At 42.9% G+C, this 18,963-nt stretch overlaps 3 protein-coding genes across 5 annotated transcripts in view; 1 reads left to right on the forward strand and 2 right to left on the reverse strand.

Moving 5' to 3' along the window:
* Positions 1 to 18,963, forward strand: part of LOC129777170 (protocadherin Fat 2) — a 74,637-nt gene that overhangs the window by 20,946 nt on the left and 34,728 nt on the right. The window lies entirely within an intron of this gene.
* On the reverse strand, positions 10,814 to 11,383 carry LOC129773843 (uncharacterized). The gene has a single exon (XM_055777501.1). The coding sequence runs from the start codon at positions 11,381 to 11,383 to the stop codon at positions 10,814 to 10,816; it is 570 nt and encodes a 189-aa protein (XP_055633476.1).
* LOC129773844 (uncharacterized protein K02A2.6-like) lies at positions 11,415 to 13,460 on the reverse strand. Its single transcript, XM_055777502.1, has 2 exons — positions 12,814 to 13,460; positions 11,415 to 12,671 (listed from the first exon to the last, which is right to left on the reverse strand). Exons 1-2 carry the CDS (start codon positions 13,348 to 13,350, stop codon positions 11,415 to 11,417), a joined length of 1,794 nt encoding a protein of 597 aa, XP_055633477.1. The 5' UTR covers positions 13,351 to 13,460.

The following is an 18,963-nucleotide window of genomic DNA, read 5'->3' on the forward strand; positions in this document are numbered from 1 at the left end:
TGTATCCAATTTAGGGATAAGACTACGACAATTCCACTGTAAAACAGTGATATCTCCGACCTCTCTATTTAAATTAGACATCAAGAGAGATAATCATTGCAAGGAGGGGCCATGTTTGCATCAATTGTTGCAAAATTGACTTTAATACTGGAAGCATTGAAATGACAATGGTTCTGATGGAGTCGGAAACATTAAAACACTTGAAGATTTGGTCCAAAAGGTCAGACAATTTTATAAATCCCGATTGGGAAGTTGAACTGGACGGAAAAACAGGGACAGTTGGGGTTTTTGATGTCCCCTCGAGTGCTGGGCCATTCGAAGGTGAATTATTCCCACGGAAACCAGGAGGAACCTGATTTTGCTTGTCCGCTGCACTCGATTTTTTAGGCATGCTAACAGGGGTTATCACCGGAGGGGCTTGTCCTTGAACTTTGGGAGTGGTCACATTTTTGCGCCGGGGATTCCCTTGGAAAATGAACGGTGTGCCCCCGTTAGCTGTGTCCGCTTCTATTTCGTCAACGGGCAACGTGGCGAAGACATTTTGTGTGTTGATTGGTTGTTGCTCTTGAGCCAGTGGAGAAGCGCCCTTCAAAATTTCCGCAAAAGTGCGCTTCGAGCGTTCCTTCAAAGAGCGCTTCTGTTTATCCCAGCGACTCTTGTAAGTTTCACAAGCTGAGAGCTCATGTGGGGATCCCCCGCAATATGGACATTCATGCTCAGTCGCACTGCAGGATTTCCCCTCATGTTGCTCTCCGCAAGTGGCACAGCGCTCCTTGTTGGCACAATAATCTGAAGTGTGACCAACTGACTTGCATTTTTGGCAAGTCATGGGCTTTGGCACGAAGAGTCGCACAGGCAATCTCAATTTGCCCACCATGACGTAGTCAGGTAGAGCGGAACCAGCAAAAGTTACTCGAAACGAGTCTGACGGCGTGAATTTAGTTTTTCCCTCTTCTTGGGATACTTTTCCTAGTTGGCGGCTGTCCAAAATTTTAACACCCACCAACGGGAGTCTTTTAAATTTACCAACTCCTTCTTTTATCATTTCGCACGTCAGACCAGTTTCAGTTACCACCCCCGAGATTTCTACGTCATGGGAGGGTACGTAAACGCGATACTCTAGGGAGAATCTCTCGTCGATCACAATTGCATTCGCGTGTTTCCGATCACTCACGACAACACGCAGTTTGTTCGGTCTAACCTTAGAGATTTCGACCACGGAGGAATATAATCTTGCCAGATCTTTCGAAACCTGAATGACATTAATTGCCTTTCCTTTTGGTTTAGGCCGGAAAAAAACAACCCATGGACCAGCTCCAAGTGCTTCGTCTGGATAGACCTTGACACGAGGAGAGGAAACAACTGAGGGGGAGGACGAGGTCGATTGTTGAACGGGAGCGGTATCAGTAGGGCTGGGAGGCAAGTTCGGAAGTAGAGCGGAAGCGGGAGCGGGAGATTGAGGGGGCGAAGAGGAAAAGTTTGCCAATTTTCTTGAGGGGGGCTTGTTAAGGTAGATTACCTCTTTCTCTGAAGAGACATCTTCTGAGGGGGGAACGCGTTTAAGCGACTTCCCAGCCCCCGTTGTAGCTAGTGAGGAGGAAACAGTAGTTTCAATCTCCATGTCAACATGACCTTCTGCCATTACGGCAGATATAAAATAATATAATTCTTATTTTTTTTTGTATTTCTAAACCTAATATATATTATACCTAAATCGCACACCAAATAAACTCTTTCGCATGAATGTATTTTTCAATTCCCAGGGGAACTGGCAGATTATTTTTCAGCAACGATGATAGCAACGAGAATTCCGCGCGTGTATGTGTGTATGTGTGTGTGTGTGGCGGCTGCTCCGAGCGGAGCCGTGGCATCACTCTCCTCCTGATGGATTCCCTTTTGGCCTTAGGTGCACAAACAGGCTCTTGGTGACACCGTTCATCAGCGTTTTCATGATAAACGAAATTAGCTTCACAACAACAGCGACAACATGCTCCAATCGCTGTTCAATCATAACTGAGTGGGTTTACGAGCGGCGCTCGCTTATATACCGATTGTTGATTTCAATAGCCTGTTTTGAAAGCAATTTTAAGACTATTGAAACAAGTTTTTGGATCAAAAAGTAACAAGTATATGACGCGTAGACATTTTATCTTTCAAATGAAGTGTTTATCATACCATTTCGTTCAGTTGTTTAAGAGCTATTAACGCTCAAAATCTCGGTCTCCAGCGTAACGCTTTCGTTCTCGAAACATTGGTTTTACACCCCGGTATAGAAATGAAAGACGTAGTCCTACGTCAAAAAGCACATCCGGGCGATAAGAAACACCAACCAACGGTAACCGAAAACAATACGGAGACGCTCACAGCACACGACCGGCTACTCGGAGCTTATGCGGAGCTTATTATTGCAACGATTGATATATTTCAAGACAAAAATTTAACCGGGCAACGTAATGCACCAAGCAAACGTATGCCGTCCGACGCTCGCTGAAGCTCAGTCGGACCTTGCTAAAGGATCGTTTCCTATGCTTCAAACTCACCGGACAATCAGTAGAACACAGGTTTGCTAGCGAGATATCGTCCCTTCCAACGGCGGGTCGGCGGTCGACCCGGATAGCGTCATCTTGGCGGCTTGGGCCTTCCCCCTATTACATTGACCTTTTTCCGGTAAACGCATCTAGTGAACATTCTTGACTTGGCGTTCGTTGATTCACCGGACGATCTCGAAATTTTCGCACCTCCACTTCCTCTCCTGAATATCGACGTTCATTACGTACCATTCGTCTCGCAAGTAGATACCCATTGCTGCATTCACGACCAGGTGGATTTGCATCCCGCAGCTTTCGATTTTGACTTTCGGAGGTATGATTTCGCATCTCTGAATGTTGAATTCTCGTCAGTAAACTGGCAGAATTATTTTCAAGGTGATTCTGTCGATGAAAACGTACTGCTGTTGTATGATAAATTACTCGAAATCTTGCATGCTAATGTACTTTCGAAGTGTGTTCAGCTCTACCTCGCATTAAATTCATCAAAGTAGTTTCCAAGATGTGCCTTCCTATAATGTTCATCTGCCCCTCATCGATTTCTCTAGGGCAGAAGTGCTGAATGTATTAGAAGATCTCGACGTGTCAAAAGGAGCAGGAGTCGATGGTTTACCACCACTTTTATTCAAAAACTGTGTTACATCTCTAATGGAGCCTTTGACATACTATTTAATCGATCCGTGCATGAGAAAACGTTTCCGGCAACTCTGCACGATCGGAATTATTTATAATAGCGTCCGGTGTTCCACAGGGAAGCGTACTGGGTCCTCTTATCTTTGTTCTCTTTATAAATGATCTATGCCCCCGATTTTCATCCGGGAAGCTATTATATGCAGACGACCTAAAAATATTCAGGGTAATCAAGTCAATACTGGATTGTACTGCGCTACAAACGGATATCAACATCACTTCGCAATGGTGCTCTGATAATGGTATGCATATGAACATCACTAAATGCAAGGTAATCACGTTCACCCGTGGTATGTCGCCGATCAATTACGTCTACTCAATTAACACAACTCCTCTAGAACGTGTTCAGTCCATCCGCGATCTGGGCGTTGTCAGTGACTCCAAGCTGACGTTCAACGAACATACCGCCACCATAACAGCCAAAGCGTTTTCTGTTCTCGGATTCATCTGCCGAAACGCATCGCAGTTTACCGACATCTATGCCCTGAAAGCGCTCTTCTGTACGTTAGTGCGCAGTACTCTGGAATATGCCTCGCCGATCTGGTCACTGTATCACGTTGCTCAAGTGATCAGCATTGAACGTGTACAGAGGCAATTCATGCGCTTCGCCCTCCGTAACCTTCCCTGGAACGATCCGGCTAATCTCCCTGATTATGCGGCTCGCTGCCAACTTATAGACCTTCAGTTACTATCAGCACGAAGAACCCAGACACAGCGGCTGTTCATATTCAACCTTTTGAAAAACAATATCGATTGTCCGAACCTACTTGAAAAAGTTTCGTTTTACGTCCCTCAACGTCAACTTAGACAATTGCCTTTAATTATCGTTCCTAGACATAGAACAAGTTTTGGGTTCAACAGCCCATTCAGCAGTTACCAAAGGGCATTTAACAATGTTAGTAGCAGTTTCGACTTTAATATGACTAAAAATGTTTTTAAAAATCGAATTATGAAGGTAATTTAAGTTTAAGATTTGTGCGACTAGGTCGAAGATTAATAATAATAATAATAAAGGGTGCCAAATCAAAAAACAGGTCACGTTTTCATGAAATAAAGTTAACGTTAATAATTATTTTTGCCGCGAACGGGTTTTGGCGATTTACATACTAAATGAATCGGAAATTCCCTAAGATTTGTTTGATATACTATACATTACAATCCCATGGTCTGTATATGGTTTAAATTGATGAAAATTGGAAGCATTCCCATTCCCTCATACATTTGTTCTGTCTATTTGTGTGCTTTCCCGAACAGAGCTGTCAATGACTAGCAATTTATCGACGAGCAACGAAGGGGAAATCGTGAGATGTAAAGTCTCCGTGAACAAAAGAAAAGAAGAAGAACGAAGGGGAATATTTGCCCAGAGTATAAACAGTTGATTTAAAGCTATAGATCTTCGTGTGTGATTGTCCCTACATCCTTATACCCTCCTTTCCTTCCTTTGCGGGTAATTCGTCCCCTTGCTATAAATAGTAGAATAAGTTGAAATGTACGAATAGATTTAAGAAGTGAGTGTTCATCAACTTTATTACAATTTCCTTATATCCCATCCTTCTCCTAAAAATATGTCACCCTCCTAAACTCGAGTACACCGCGAGTAATCAGGTTTCCACCTTACTAACCATAGATGTAAGAAAATTGTTTATATATATAGTTTTAAAATTATATTTAAGAATTCGGCTCCTTTAAACTAAAGTAACTTAAAGTAACTGAATCTGTAAAAATAAACGAATTAATAAAAAAAAAAGACGTGTGGGTAATGTCGGGGACATAACCGGAGTGACGTAGGACTATACAAAGGGGACAGCTTTTGTTAAATATATATTTTAAATATATTGTTTTATTTTCTTTTATACGTGAATACCTACCTATCTACCTGAAAAATGGATTAGTTTACTGTTTACTCTTTATGAATATGTTGATGGTTCTGAAAAGAACCTTTGGTGTTGTGTTTTTGTTATCACTCGATATTCCCATCTTTTTCGGTTAAACCTTCCTGTTTAGCTATTGCGTTTGCCACTCGCCACAGCTTTCACAGTTGGAAAATTTCTTCCCATCCAGCTTGTGACATGTTGTTCAGTGAATTACATTTAATGCGACGTGCCGGAGAAACACTTTGCCACTCACTGAAACTAATTGTTTTCTTGATGAGCGCCGAACCGAAGCTGCTCTGTTCTTGATGCGGGTTTTCTGATTGTCGTGAGAAGCTTTGCAAGCCAACTCGAGCACTCCGACGGCCGAAACTCTATAATCGCTGTTAGGTATACTGGTACTCCGGCACCAATCCGTTCGGCCTAGTTACCCTTGCGGAGCAATCAGTGAATGCGACCAACAGGGAACTGGAGACCTGCACGGTTCGAGTGAGACTTTGCCTTTCTCTTAACTTGTCCTCCTTTGTTACGTCCACGATGCCGATGCCGTACAACCACACGGGTTTACGGTTTGAAAGAAAATAAGATATTTTTTTGGGGTCCGCGTGTTTTATACTCTAGCGGTACACACTCACAGGATAGAGACAAATCGGCAGACTTAGCCAGAGGGGCGAGTCCAACGAGACGAACGAATGAGCGTTAAAAGGGAGCGATGGCAAAAAAATACATTCATTACGATTTGTTCGCTCGTTGGATTCACATGCAGGCTAAAAAGGGTCCTTTTCAGGATCACAAAATTATCTTCAATCTAAAGAGTTTATTGTTTTGTTATCACTCGATATCCCCATCTTGTTCGACTAAACCTTTCTGTTTAGCGATTGCATTTGCCACTCGCCACAGCTTTCACAGTTGGAAAATTTCTCCCAACCAGCTTGTGACATATTTTACAGTAAATTACATTCAATGGCACGTCGCATTACCACCACTTTTAGGTAATTTTAACCTGTAATTGAACATTTGCGATGACAGTGGTACAGTATCGACTTTCAATGTGGGGTCATAATTTGGACCCCGAACTCTATGTTTACAAAAATGTCCAACTAAATATGTCGCATTACAGGTCCGTTCAATTAGCTAAATGTCGAGATAAGTGTAAATTACTGTACTTTCAATCTAGAAGCAATTTAAGAATTGGTGAAAATCAATAAGCTCAGAACAACTGCCAAATTCACATACTCATCATATCCTGGCAATCAAATTATGAAAAAATCAATTTGTGTTTTATTATTATTTTGGATATTGTTTTAGAAAGCATTGAACTGTATTTCCTAAACTCTTTTTTGGAAGGTTTAATGGCCCTGAAAAGCGCCTTGTTTTATGGAATGGTTCCAATTTAGAAAACTTAGTACTCGTGGTTTTGAAAAAAACCATTTCGAACGCCCTCGATGCCGCCTTGTTCTGGATTTGCCACTAAAGCAGTTTGTATAAAGAACAAAATTTTTTCTTCTGCTACCTGATGCCGTTTTGCGATTGCGTTTGCCACTCGCCACTCGCTGCAACTGCCTGTTGTCTTGATGTCCACCGAACCGAATGTGTTCTGTTCCGAATGCGGGTTTTCTTATCGTCGCGAGTAGCTTTGCCAGGCAACTCGATCACTTCGGCGACCGAAACTATATAACGCCGGCTAGGTGGACTGGTGCACTGGTACTAACGCGCTCGGCCTAGCTACCCTTGCGGGAAACTCCAGATCAACACGGTTCGAGCGGGATTTTGCCTTTCCCTTCACTTTTCCTCCTTTACCATGTCCAGACATGGATGCTTGGGTTGGTTTGTTGATGTGTTGTGATGCGAACCGATGTGGTGTACGGTTTGAATGAGAATGATCGTTACGGAAGGAAGGAAGGAAGATATTGTATTATAGAGACTTTAAACTTTTGCAGTTCATTCGTCTCTAGCCTTGAGAAAGGCCCTTTGAAAACTCTACTCTACTCTACTCCAGCGCTACCACCTCCGCCCTCTTGCCTTGAGAAAGGCACTCGATCCCTCGCCGTCCAGCTCGTCCAGCAACGATGTTGTCCAGTCGGTGTCCACACAAAGAATGATCGTTACGGCAGCGGAGCGGGGATTTTTAAGCTGACTGGCTGGCTCGAGAATTACGCATGTGTGAGACTGCGACCAATGTTTCGTTCATTTTCTTCTTTTTTCTTTCCAATCGTGCTTCATTCTATTTCGCTGCTGCTCTGGTTGCCCGTTTTGGTCGGTACAATTTGAGGAGCACAAAATGGACCAATCAAAAATGGGCACATAGTGCATTTTGACAATGTTTGATATTTCACAATTATTCAATTATTTATCTCAAGAAAAATGAAATGTTATTCGTTATGATAGATGCGTAGATATATTTCCTATCAATTGATGCAAAAACCTTTGCGATCTATTGAGAAATGCTCGAGTTGTAAGCGTTCCAAATCTTGCATTTTTTCCTACTTGTTCAGTGCCTAGATTTCCATTTCACCCCCTATATCTTCCGGTTAGACGTAGTCCTACGTCAAAACAGTTGATTTCGCTGAGGCAAACTTTCATTCTTCGTGAGGACATCGACTGAACAACATCTTCAAAGCATTAAATATCGCTTGTTCTTCCTTGTTTTGCTTCATCACATGTCTTTGATTCGGATTGAGCTGTGGACGCGACCAAATTACTCACTCGCTGATGTCTCTGGCATTGCAATCATTGCATCAAACTGACGCCACTGCATTAAGGTTCTGAGCTACACAATTGTGTGGGGAATCATCAAGCTAGGCTATCGTCAGCTCACCAAGAAAATGTTGTGGAATTTTGTCAGAGATTTGGGTTCGCATGACGGTAGGAAAACTCTTCCCACAAAGGATGAAAACTAAGCTAGCCTAGACTGGCAATATCAACAGAAAGGGCTTCTGTTGAAAAGAGCCCAAAACGGAGATAAGTATATTTAGTTGCTTCAAGCTATCGATATATGGATATTTGTGTGCGTACGTGCGTGCTTCATAATCCATACGTAAAAATAGTGCATCTTCGCTACGCTGAAACCCCTTTTGTATGTGCCCGTGTACATTGGCCCTGTAACGATGCAACTAATTTTTTATGCTATGATTGACGATAGTTTAGTGTTACAAATTATGCAGCCATAATGGTAAATATAAACAAGAAGGGGAGATAGCGGGGGGAATAACTTTTTGCGCTAGGGTATTAGTAATGAATCTCAATATTGAGCCTTTTTCCAAGCAGTTAACATTGTTTGTTTTCTGTCATCATAAAGGCTTCGTTGGTGCCCTTGACATTGCACCAACGAATTGAACTAACGCTATGGTGAAGCAGGTGTTAAGGTTATGCACCAAAAAATTATTTGGGGAATACCAAGTTATTCAATAAGTTATAATATGTTGTTAATTTATTTGGGGTCGCGTGCCGGTCGCAAAACTGCTTTCAACTAGGAGTCAAGGCAACTGCCACAATCTGGTCTACTTGCCCTTTCTGACCTGGTGGACAACATTTTAAATGCTTTAAATGTAAATGACCCTCTTAAAAGCATAGTATTATGTTTGCTTCCGATTGTGAGAACATTTTTGAAAGAAAAATATGGTTTTTTTGCAGCGTTCATTTCCCTCGATGCCTGATTCAGTGCAAAAGGTCAAGGATTTGACCACTGTAATACAGTGGAATTGCAGAAGCATCATCCCTAAACTAGATCAATTTAATTTTTTATTTTCATAGTTCAAACTGTGATGTATTTTCCGTCTGTGGAACATGGCTTTCTTCAGCCGACGAGCTGAATTTCCACAATTTCAACATTATTCGCCTCGATCGAAATGACTCGTTTTGGTGGCGTACTATTGGGGATCAAAAAATGTCACTCCTTCTATAGAGTCACTCCCCTATCGATGACAGGCATTGAAGTTGTCGCTTGCCAGACACAAATCAATGGCAAATACTTCTGAATTGCCTCGATATATATTCCTTCAAAAACTATGGTCGACCGCCATCAGTTTTTGACGTAGAACTACGTCTTTCATTAAGGGTGCCAAATCAGAAAACAGGTCACGTTTTTATGAAATAAAGTTAACGTTATTTTCGCCGCGAACGGATTTTGGCGATTTACATACTAAACGAATCGGAAATTGCGTAAAATTTGTTTAATATGCCATACAATAGAATCCCCTGGTTAGTAAATGGTTAAAATTCATGAAAACTTTAAGTGTTTCTATTTTCCCATACATTTGTTCTGTCCATTTGAGTGCTTTCCCGAACAGAGATATCAATAACGAGCAACTTATCGACGACCAACGGAGGGGGAATCGTAGGATTTAAAGTCTCCGTGAACAAAGGAAAAGAAGAAGAATGAAGGGGAATACTTGCCTATAGTATAAACAGTGGATCTCGCTGATGCAAACTTTCATTCGGCATCGGACTGTTGAGTAATCCAGTTTACTTTGCTTTCGCTGCGCTTCGATCTAAGATTGGACCCCACCAGTGGTAATCCAACTTGGAAATCGTCGTTTGATTTTTCTGTTCGTTTTTCGCGTTATTCGTATCGTATGTTCTTCTTTCCGCATCATAAATTGGACGCTTCGCGTAGTGTGTGATGAGCATGAAGTGAAAAGTGAAAAGCGCTCGCACTGAACCGAGCCTTCGCGAGTGTGACACCGCATCGAATAACAGCGAAGTAGGCGATTTCGGCGCGTCGGTCGAAAATGTAAACGCCGTTACCCAGACAGCAACCAAAATCAAGCTCCCCCCGCTGGTCGCTCTTGACAAAGTCATCAGCGAATTCAAGCATAATTCAGTCTTTTTCCAAGCTGTTAACAAGGTTTGTTTTCCGTCATCATAAGGGCTTCGTTGATGCCTTTGAGAATGCATCAATGCATTAAACTGACATGGCGAAGCAGGCGTTAAGGTTGAGCGCCAAAAAAATATTTGGGGAATACCAAGCATCTTGAAAGTCTTACTGGAATGTTATAAGTTATTTGAGTTCGCGTGCCAATCGCAAAACTGCCTTCAACTAGGATTGCATTTGCGCTAATATTGATAATAATGAAGCATTGCTACTGTTTTCGAGGTTGTTATTAACAAAAAGAGTTTATTTTGCCTGTTTAGTCACCAAGAAAGTAAATGTCGTTGTAAGATTGTGTCCGTATCAGCTTTCGCGTCCGTTCTTCTCTACGCTCGTAGCCCGAATGACAGCTCGTAGCCCACCCATCAATGTATATAAATATAGAAGGTATGCATCGGTGAATAACAATGTGAGGCAATACAAGGTGTGAGTGTGTTGCAATGGTTTATTAATACAAGGTAGGCAATACACTACAATCCTTCCTTTGATTTAAAAAGGCAAACAAGTTTAAATATTTATTTAGATCTGTTTGGTCTTTACAGTTAATACGGTATATAATCTTGATACTTCGTCGGTACATTTCTCGGACGTCTTGTTACAGGTGATCTGGATGAAACGAATGCCTCGACTGATGTGTTTTCTAACTCGGCCCTGGAAGCACAACTCCTGTCGCCGTCGATTTCAGATTGAACTGACGGAGATATAGGCTCTGAGCTGTTTTCCTGAGTTTTCCGGAAAGTTCTTGGATCTTCAATTTTCTTTAAATGAGCTGAACTTCGCCTATATTGTTTACCAGTGGCCTTCGATTGTATGACGGTATCAGTATCTTCTTCACGCTAAGCTACAAACTCTTCGTTAGTGAATTCAGTGTCTAGTTTATTTGCTTTTCGCATCCGCTTAGCAAGTACGACATCACCCTCTTTTATATTACTCTCCTTTGCTTGTCTTCTTCTGTCACTGTACTCTTTCCCCTTTTCTTTGATGACAGCATCTCTCTCACGTACTCCTTCATCTTCAAGAAAACTCGAAATCGTTGGTAGCTTGCTTTTTATCTGACGACCGACTTTCAACTCTCCTGGTGATTTGCCTGTGGTTGGATGCTTCGAGGAATAATAGGTTAGTAGATACAGCCGTAGCTCATTTCTCCAATCTTTCCCAAGCTCCTGAGATATTCGGAGGAGCTTCAAAATGGAACGATTTTGCCGTTCAACCTCTCCGTTTGATTGAGGCCAGTACTGTATTGTGTTCAGCAATTTGATACTATTAGTCGAACAAATCTCATTAAACTCCTCACAATCGGAACTAATCTGTGGTGCATTATCGGCTTTCAAGAACGATGGAATTCCGTACCGACTGAACATGGTCATCAACTCTCGTGTAACATCTTTTGTTGTTGTTGTATCCATTTAAACTACCTCTATATAACGACTGTAACAGTCAACAACAACCAAGGGTATTGCCCTCAGGCAGAGGTCCCAAAAAATCGAGTGCTAGTGTTTGCCACGGTGATGAAGGGAGGTGACTACGTTGCATTGGCTCTGGTGCTTCTGGAGCAGCAACTAATACGCAACCTCTACAACGCTTCACGAATCGTTCAACTGCCTGATCCATTTTAGGCCACCAGACATTTGAACTTAGGTGACTTTTCATCATCACTATGCCAGGATGACCCTCGTGAGCTGTAATCAGCACTTTTTCTCTTACTGGAAAAGGTACGACAATCTGATCGTTTCGTAGCAGTACGCCTTGAAAGTTGCACAATTCATTGGCAACTACTCTGTATTCAACAGATAAGTTCTGCATATCACCATTCCTCAGAATTTCCAGTACTTTTGAGATTTCGTGATCGATTTCTGTTGCTTGTACAATCTCATTCCAAGTTAACGCAGCACATTTAGCTGCTTGAATGGCTACTTCGCGTACGAATATTTCCTCCGATTGATCGAATGGCTTAGGTTCCTGGATAGCTAATCGAGATAGCGAATCAGCTATGTTTTCTTTACCTGAGACGTGTATGAGGTTATAATCAAACGTTTGCAATCGCCAAACCCAGCGTTCTATTCGCGCACAGGGTTTTGAGCGCTTGGAAAACAACAATTCAAGAACCTTACAGTCTGTCAGGATGTTAAATTTCTTGCCAAGGAGATAGTATTGGAATCGTTCCACGCTCAACACGACAGCTAGGGCCTCCTTTTCCGTTTGACAGTACCGTCGTTCCGTTTCTGTTAAGGATTTGGAAGCGAAACTGATCACACGTTGCACATTTTCGTCGTTGATTTGGAGTAGAATAGCTCCTAACCCTTGGGGACTGGCATCTGCTACTACAGCTGTACGATCTTCTACTTTATAGAACCCCAAGCTACTACTTAAAGCCATTTTGATGGATTGGAAAGATTCAGATTCTCTGCAAGTCCATTCAAACTTAGTACCCTTAACCAAAAGTTTGCGCAACGGTTCATCAATAGTCGCAAGATGCGGAATGAATCGATTCAGGAAGTTGGCCAATCCGAGAAAGCTACGTACCTCTGCTTCATTTTCAGGCTCTCGGAATGACATCAACGCTGCTACTTTCGACTCGGAAGGACTTTTCCCGTTTCTGGAGATCTGATGGCCCAAGAACTCGAGTTCGGTAACCCGAAATTGGCATTTCTCCCATTTGAGCTCCACTCCCCTGTCCTTCAATCTCGAAAGAACCTGGAATCGAAACCCTGGACTCAGTTCACAGCTCAGTGTATATTTTATGAAGAAATTCAAAAGTTTAATCCAAGAAAGTCATTTTATTCGTATAAAGGGGAAACAAATACAAACAATATCAAATTGTCAGAAATCAATATACCTTCTCAAGTCGATTATCGTGCTCTTCGATGTTCTTCCCTTCTACAATTATGTCGTCGAGATACCAATAGGTGCCGCAACAATCTGCCAGTATTTCGTCCATAGCTTTTTGAAAAATCTCCGGTGCCGTTACTAAGCCGGACGGCAGTCTCTTAAACCGGAATAGCCCCCGGTTGGTCATGAAGGTCGTTACATCACGTGATTCCTCTGCCAATTCGACTTGCAAGAACGCCTCGCGAATATCGAGCTTGCTCCATATCGATCCTCTTCCCAGGCGCGCAATGTAATCTTCCACAACAGGCATCGGATGGTGCTCACGAAGAACAGCCTCGTTTACACGGCGGAGATCAACACAGAGTTGAGGCTCACCATTTGCCTTCCCTACAATAACCAACGGGGACACCCAGCTGGTTGGACCTGTCTTGATTTCGATGATATCCCGCTTCGGTAATTCATCGATTTTCTTCGCAACTGCTTGCTCCAATGGCAAAGGAATGCGACGCATTGGCTGGAAAACTGGGATGGCTTCATGATTCATAGGGATGTAAGCCGTGATACCCCTAATCTTGCTGAACGACTGTGTAGAATTCTCGACACGATTGACGTGCAAATCAATCTTTAATACACCTAGCTGCTTCGCTGTTCGGTCACCGAGAAGGCTCCTTTGACTACGAGAAATTCAGCTTGAATTGTCTTCTCCCAATGGTTATGTCCGCAACGAAGGTTCCCAAAATGGTCAATGGAATATCGCTGCCATACGCTCTTAAAATTCGACTGCTCCCTCTGGTGGACGTATGCACCGAAATCCTACTATTTTTCATTTTCGCCCAAGATACCTCGCTAATCAAATTAGCATCAGCACCAGAATCGACCAACATTTCCGTAGAAACACCACCGATACTGCATGTAAGCATGTTCGATTCATTACCTGAGTAGAAGGCGTAGTACACTTTGTCTTGGGTTGGGTTGTCTTCTGGTACGACTACATTTAGATCATTGTCGTTGCTGATGCTTTCAATTACTCGGATTTGGTTCTTCAGCGAGGGTTCTGTTAGCGTCGACTTTCGCTTACGGCACAGTTTCTCGAAATGACCGTAGTTCTTACAGTTGCGGCATTGCTGACCGCGTGCCGGGCAAATTGGAGAGGTTGACAAATGTCCCTGCCGACCGCAATTGTAACATCTCTTCATCGACATCCTGTTTGAGTTATCTCTAACAGCACTACGGCGGTCTCGATTCTGCGAATGAGCACTGTATACCTTATCCATCGTGTGAGTCCCCGATTGGGTAATCTCAACCAATTGCTGGTCCACGCCTTCTTGGGTAACTCCGAATGCTTCGATATCCTTGAAAGGCAAATCCTTCAGCAGAATCATTCTGCGCACTTCGTTTGAAGAACATCCTTCAACAACGGCATCCGTTAGATAGATATTCTTCAGGATTTCCTCTATATCGGCTCCATATCTTTCGAATCCACACTCACCAACTTGCTGCTTAAGACGGATGACGTAATCCGCAAATCTTTCACCAGAATTCTGCTTTATTTGCCGGAGCTTCCTGCGCTCAGAAGTGTTTTGGTGTCTTGGTTCGAAAAATGCGTCGAGTTTTTCAACCGCTACATCGTACCATCGCGGAACCAGGGAGACCAGTGGAACGTGATTATGATCTTCCAGGTTCTTGAAAACCGTCTGCGAGGCAGAACCACCCATATGGAGCATTTTCGCTCGCATGACTCTCTGATCCGTTATATCGTAGGCCGCAAAGAAGCACTCCAGTGACTCCTTCCACACCTTTCATTCTCGAGCAAGTTTACTTGTTTCGATTCTATCACATCTAAAAGCCGGAACCGCCCGTGATTCATCCATCTGAAACCACAGAGAGACAAACATTTTATCTTCCATCTGTATTCGATAACACAATCTCAATTATGCCCGTCTGCTTCATCAGTGCGTCTCCAATTCGAATTACTATACATCGAATTGGCCCCAGTTCTAATTCCCTGCACTTCGATTTGTGAATCTGATCTAGATTTAGCTTGAGCCAAAACAAAAACAACAGGGAAAATTCTCGAATTTTCGTCTTGTGTTTACATCATTCGGCCGTATCCCGGAAGGCTTCGTTTGGTTATGACATAACCTCTTATGCAGAAAACAAACTTTTCTCTTCCATAACATTTCTCGTCGAGATGTGAACCATTCACAGTAGGGAAGACATGAAACTTCCGCACTCCTCGAGAATGTCTAAATTCTATCGAACTTTGCCCCCTGGAGAATTCTATCAATTCTCGCAATCAAACAGGAGGAATCCTTCCGATTCCCGCCAACGCCGTGAGAATCACTCCGATTCTCGCAAAGTTCGACCCCCTGGAGAATTCTATCAATTCTCGCAAATCAAACAGGAGGAATCCTTCCGATTCCCGCCAACGCCGTTAGAATCACTCTGATTCTCGCAAAATTCGACCCCACGGAGAATTCTTCATAATTCTCGCGTTTGCTAAACATTCCACTTCCAGTTGCTACTGGATTTTACCTTGTGATAAAGGCCACGCAATTTTCTTACACAATGAAAATATTTTGCTGGTTGCATAATTACCTCGTTCCTCAATTATTTTTTCTCCTCGTCGCCAGTTGTAAGATTGTGTCCGTCCTTCTCTACGCTCGTAGCCCGAATGACAGCCCGTAGCCCACCCATCAATGTATATGAATATAGAAGGTATGCTTCGGTGAATAACAATGTGAGGCAATACAAGGTGTGAGTAAATAGGTGTGTTGCAATGGTTTATTAATACAAGGTAGGCAATACACTACAGTCGTTCTGGAATTTTGTATGTGATTAGATTTCGCTTGCCAGTAGCAAAGCCTCCTCCGCTAAGGGTGACAGCTGCGCTTCCCTCTAGCATGAGAAATGCAACTTTTTTCGAGGCCAGTAATATTAACATAAGCGTTTCTTTTGAGAATAGCGCAAAATGATGAGAAGTGTTTATGTTCCAAGTAATTTCAAGCCACCAGTGTATGGCGACTTATATAAAATAAGAGTGTAGTTCTACGTCAACAATGCGGTCGTATCTTGGACACAACCTCCTATATTTTTTTCTAGGAAGCACGAACCCGCCCAATTCCAACTTCACCTATCTCATTCAGTTGTACAAAACAACGATATTATCAGTGTTAGAATATGGCAGTTTTCGCTTCCGATCAGCTGCCAGGATTCATATTCTCAAGCTGGAAAGAATACAATATCGTTGCTTGCGTATAGTCTTGGCCCCGCTTATTCTTCGGTTCACAGAATTATCCTACAGATTTCTCATCCGTTGCAAGATCATGAACCCATTGGTGATTGATAACTTCGAAAATCTACTCCAACTGACTCCTCAGTCAAGTTTTATGTCTATATACCATGAGTACCTTACCATGAAGTGCACCTTCACCGGGCATCTCCAACCAAGTTTGCTTCCCATACTTTTGCAATTTCTCTGTCATTTTTTATCTGTCCATGCGACAAAAAATCCATGGAATCCCAGATCATCTACGCTCCGATTCTATTCCGCCGATATTTTCGGCAGAATATGGGAAAGTTAGATCTGATAAAATGTTCTTCACTGACGGTTCATCCATAAACGGGTCCACTGGCTTCGGCATCTTCAAACTCAAAGATCCTTGTTCCGTGTATGTCGCTGAAATGGGTGCGATATACTATGCTCTAGGGATCATTGAAACACTACCCATCAACCTTTATTTTATATTTTCAGACAGTCTCAGCTCAATAGAGGCAATTCGCTCAATGAAGGTTGATAAACGCTCCTCTTATTTCCTAACAAAAATTAGAAAACTATTGAGTGTTTTGGTCGAAAAATTATTCAAGATTACCTTAGCATTAGTTCCCTCTCATTGCTCGATTCCGGGGAATGAGAAAGCGGACTCGCTAGCTAAGGTGGGCTCTTCAGAAGACACACTTTTTGAAAGGCAAATTGCTTATAACGAACTTCTTCACATTCCTCGTCAGTACACACTCGTTGATTGGCAGTGCATGTGGAGTGAATATGAGTTCGGTCGCTGGTTACACACGATTATGCCTAAGGTCTCGGCGAGAGCTTGGTTTAAGGGATTGAATGTAGGTCGTGATTTCGTTCGCGTGATATCTCGGCTTATGTCCAATCACTACAACCTAAACGCGCATCTTTATCACATTGGGCTCGCAGCAAACAATCTTTGTGATTGTGGCGATGGCTACCACGACATCGAGCACGACATCTGGTCGTGTATCCGATTCTATGTTGCTCGCTCTCAGCTCTCTAGAGCACTGAGAGCAAAAGGCAGACATTCGAACATCCCCGTCCGGGATATCTTAGGTAGTCGTGATCCCGATCTCCTGCTTCATCTATACCTGTTCCTCAGAAACGCCGATGTCAATGTTTAATGATGTTTCCTTCGTTGTGTCCCTGTTTCATATCCAGTAAAAGTTTATAGTAAAGTAAAAGTTTATAGATCGGATAGGAGGATCTATAAACTTTTACTTAGTCGCGGCAATGCATACACACACTCTTTACAGATGCACGGGCCAAAGGTTGTGCAGTCCACTGATCATTCAACAAGAGCCAAAGGTTGTACCGCTCATGACAATTCTACACGAGCTGATGTTTGTGCCGGCTAGTGACCATTCTATCCTGGATTCCTCGAGTCGAGAAGACGCACCACGCTAGATATGGGGTACAGACTAGCGGGGCGTTGCTGATCAATGGTCAGCTGCATCCCAATAGGAAGTATCCCGTGTCGGGCACACGTACAGAGCATTGGAGACAGCAACATCACAATTACGAAAACACTTGTAATACTAACCTCGAGCCAACCGCGAGTAATCGGTTACATGTTACTAACATAGGCATAATATATTAGTCGTTGTCGAAATATTGAACTCCCGGCCCCCGGGTCCCGGCTGACAGCATATGAGCCTTAATAAAAATATTAGGCTGTCAAAAAAGTCCTGCGGTATTTCCGCGAGGTGTCGTTGTAAGCGCGTAGTTCTAGTTGTATTCATTGTATCGAGTCATACTATAGCTTGTTGGAAAGGTATTTTTGCGCGCTATAATACAGTCCTTGACAGTGTTTTGTTTGGTTAAGTCGTTCGTGAGTTAGAGTGTCGCAAATATGGAGCAAAATAAAGAGAAAATCCGACATATTTTACAGTACTACTATGACAAAGGCAAAAATGCATCTCAAGCTGCCAATAAAATTTGTGCAGTTTATGGACCCGATACAGTTTCCATTTCCACCGCACAACGATGGTTTCAACGTTTTCGTTCTGGTGTAGAGGTCGTCGAAGATGTGCCACGCTCCGGAAGGCACGGCTATTTAAAGACGACAATCTGTGCTACAAGTGTCGTTTTGACAGTGTTGTGATTGTTCTTTTCAGTCTCAAGCTATAGCGCGTCAAAAATGGAGTCGACCAAGCAAGAAATTCACCATATTTTACGTTTTTACTACCTGCGAGGTAAAACTGCAACGAAGGCGGCCGAAAAAATTCGTGTAGTTTATGGATCCGATACTGTAACAATTCGCACAGAACAGCGTTGGTTTGATCGATTTCGTTCTGGTGTAGTGGCTGTCGAAGATACATCCCGTACTGGTAGGCTAATCGTCGTAGATCGTCGCCAAGTAGACCGGCATGTGAGCACTCGCTCGATTGGCCAGGAACTGGGTATAGACCAGAAAATCGTTTGGAACCATTTGCAGAAGATTGGACTCCAAAAAAAGCAGGATGTATGGGAGCCACACGAGTTGACGCAAAAAAATCTTTCAGACCGAATCAACGCCTGCGATGCACTGCTGAAACGGAATGAACTCGAGTCTTTTTTGAAAAGAAGATGGTGACTGGTGATGAAAAGTGGATCACGTACGACAACCTAAAGCGAAAAAAGTCGTGGTCGAAGCGCGGTGAGCCGGTCCAAACCATCGCCAAGCCCGGATTGACGGCCAGGAAGGTTTTGCTGTGTGTTTCCTTCGTTGTGTCCCTGTTTCATATCCAGTAAAAGTTTATAGTAAAGTAAAAGTTTATAGATCGGATAGGAGGATCTATAAACTTTTACTTAGTCGCGGCAATGCATACACACACTCTTTACAGATGCACGGGCCAAAGGTTGTGCAGTCCACTGATC

The sequence above is a fragment of the Toxorhynchites rutilus genome, chromosome 3, assembly GCF_029784135.1.
Source record: "Toxorhynchites rutilus septentrionalis strain SRP chromosome 3, ASM2978413v1, whole genome shotgun sequence".
In the NCBI taxonomy this organism is placed as follows: Eukaryota; Metazoa; Arthropoda; class Insecta; order Diptera; family Culicidae; genus Toxorhynchites; species Toxorhynchites rutilus.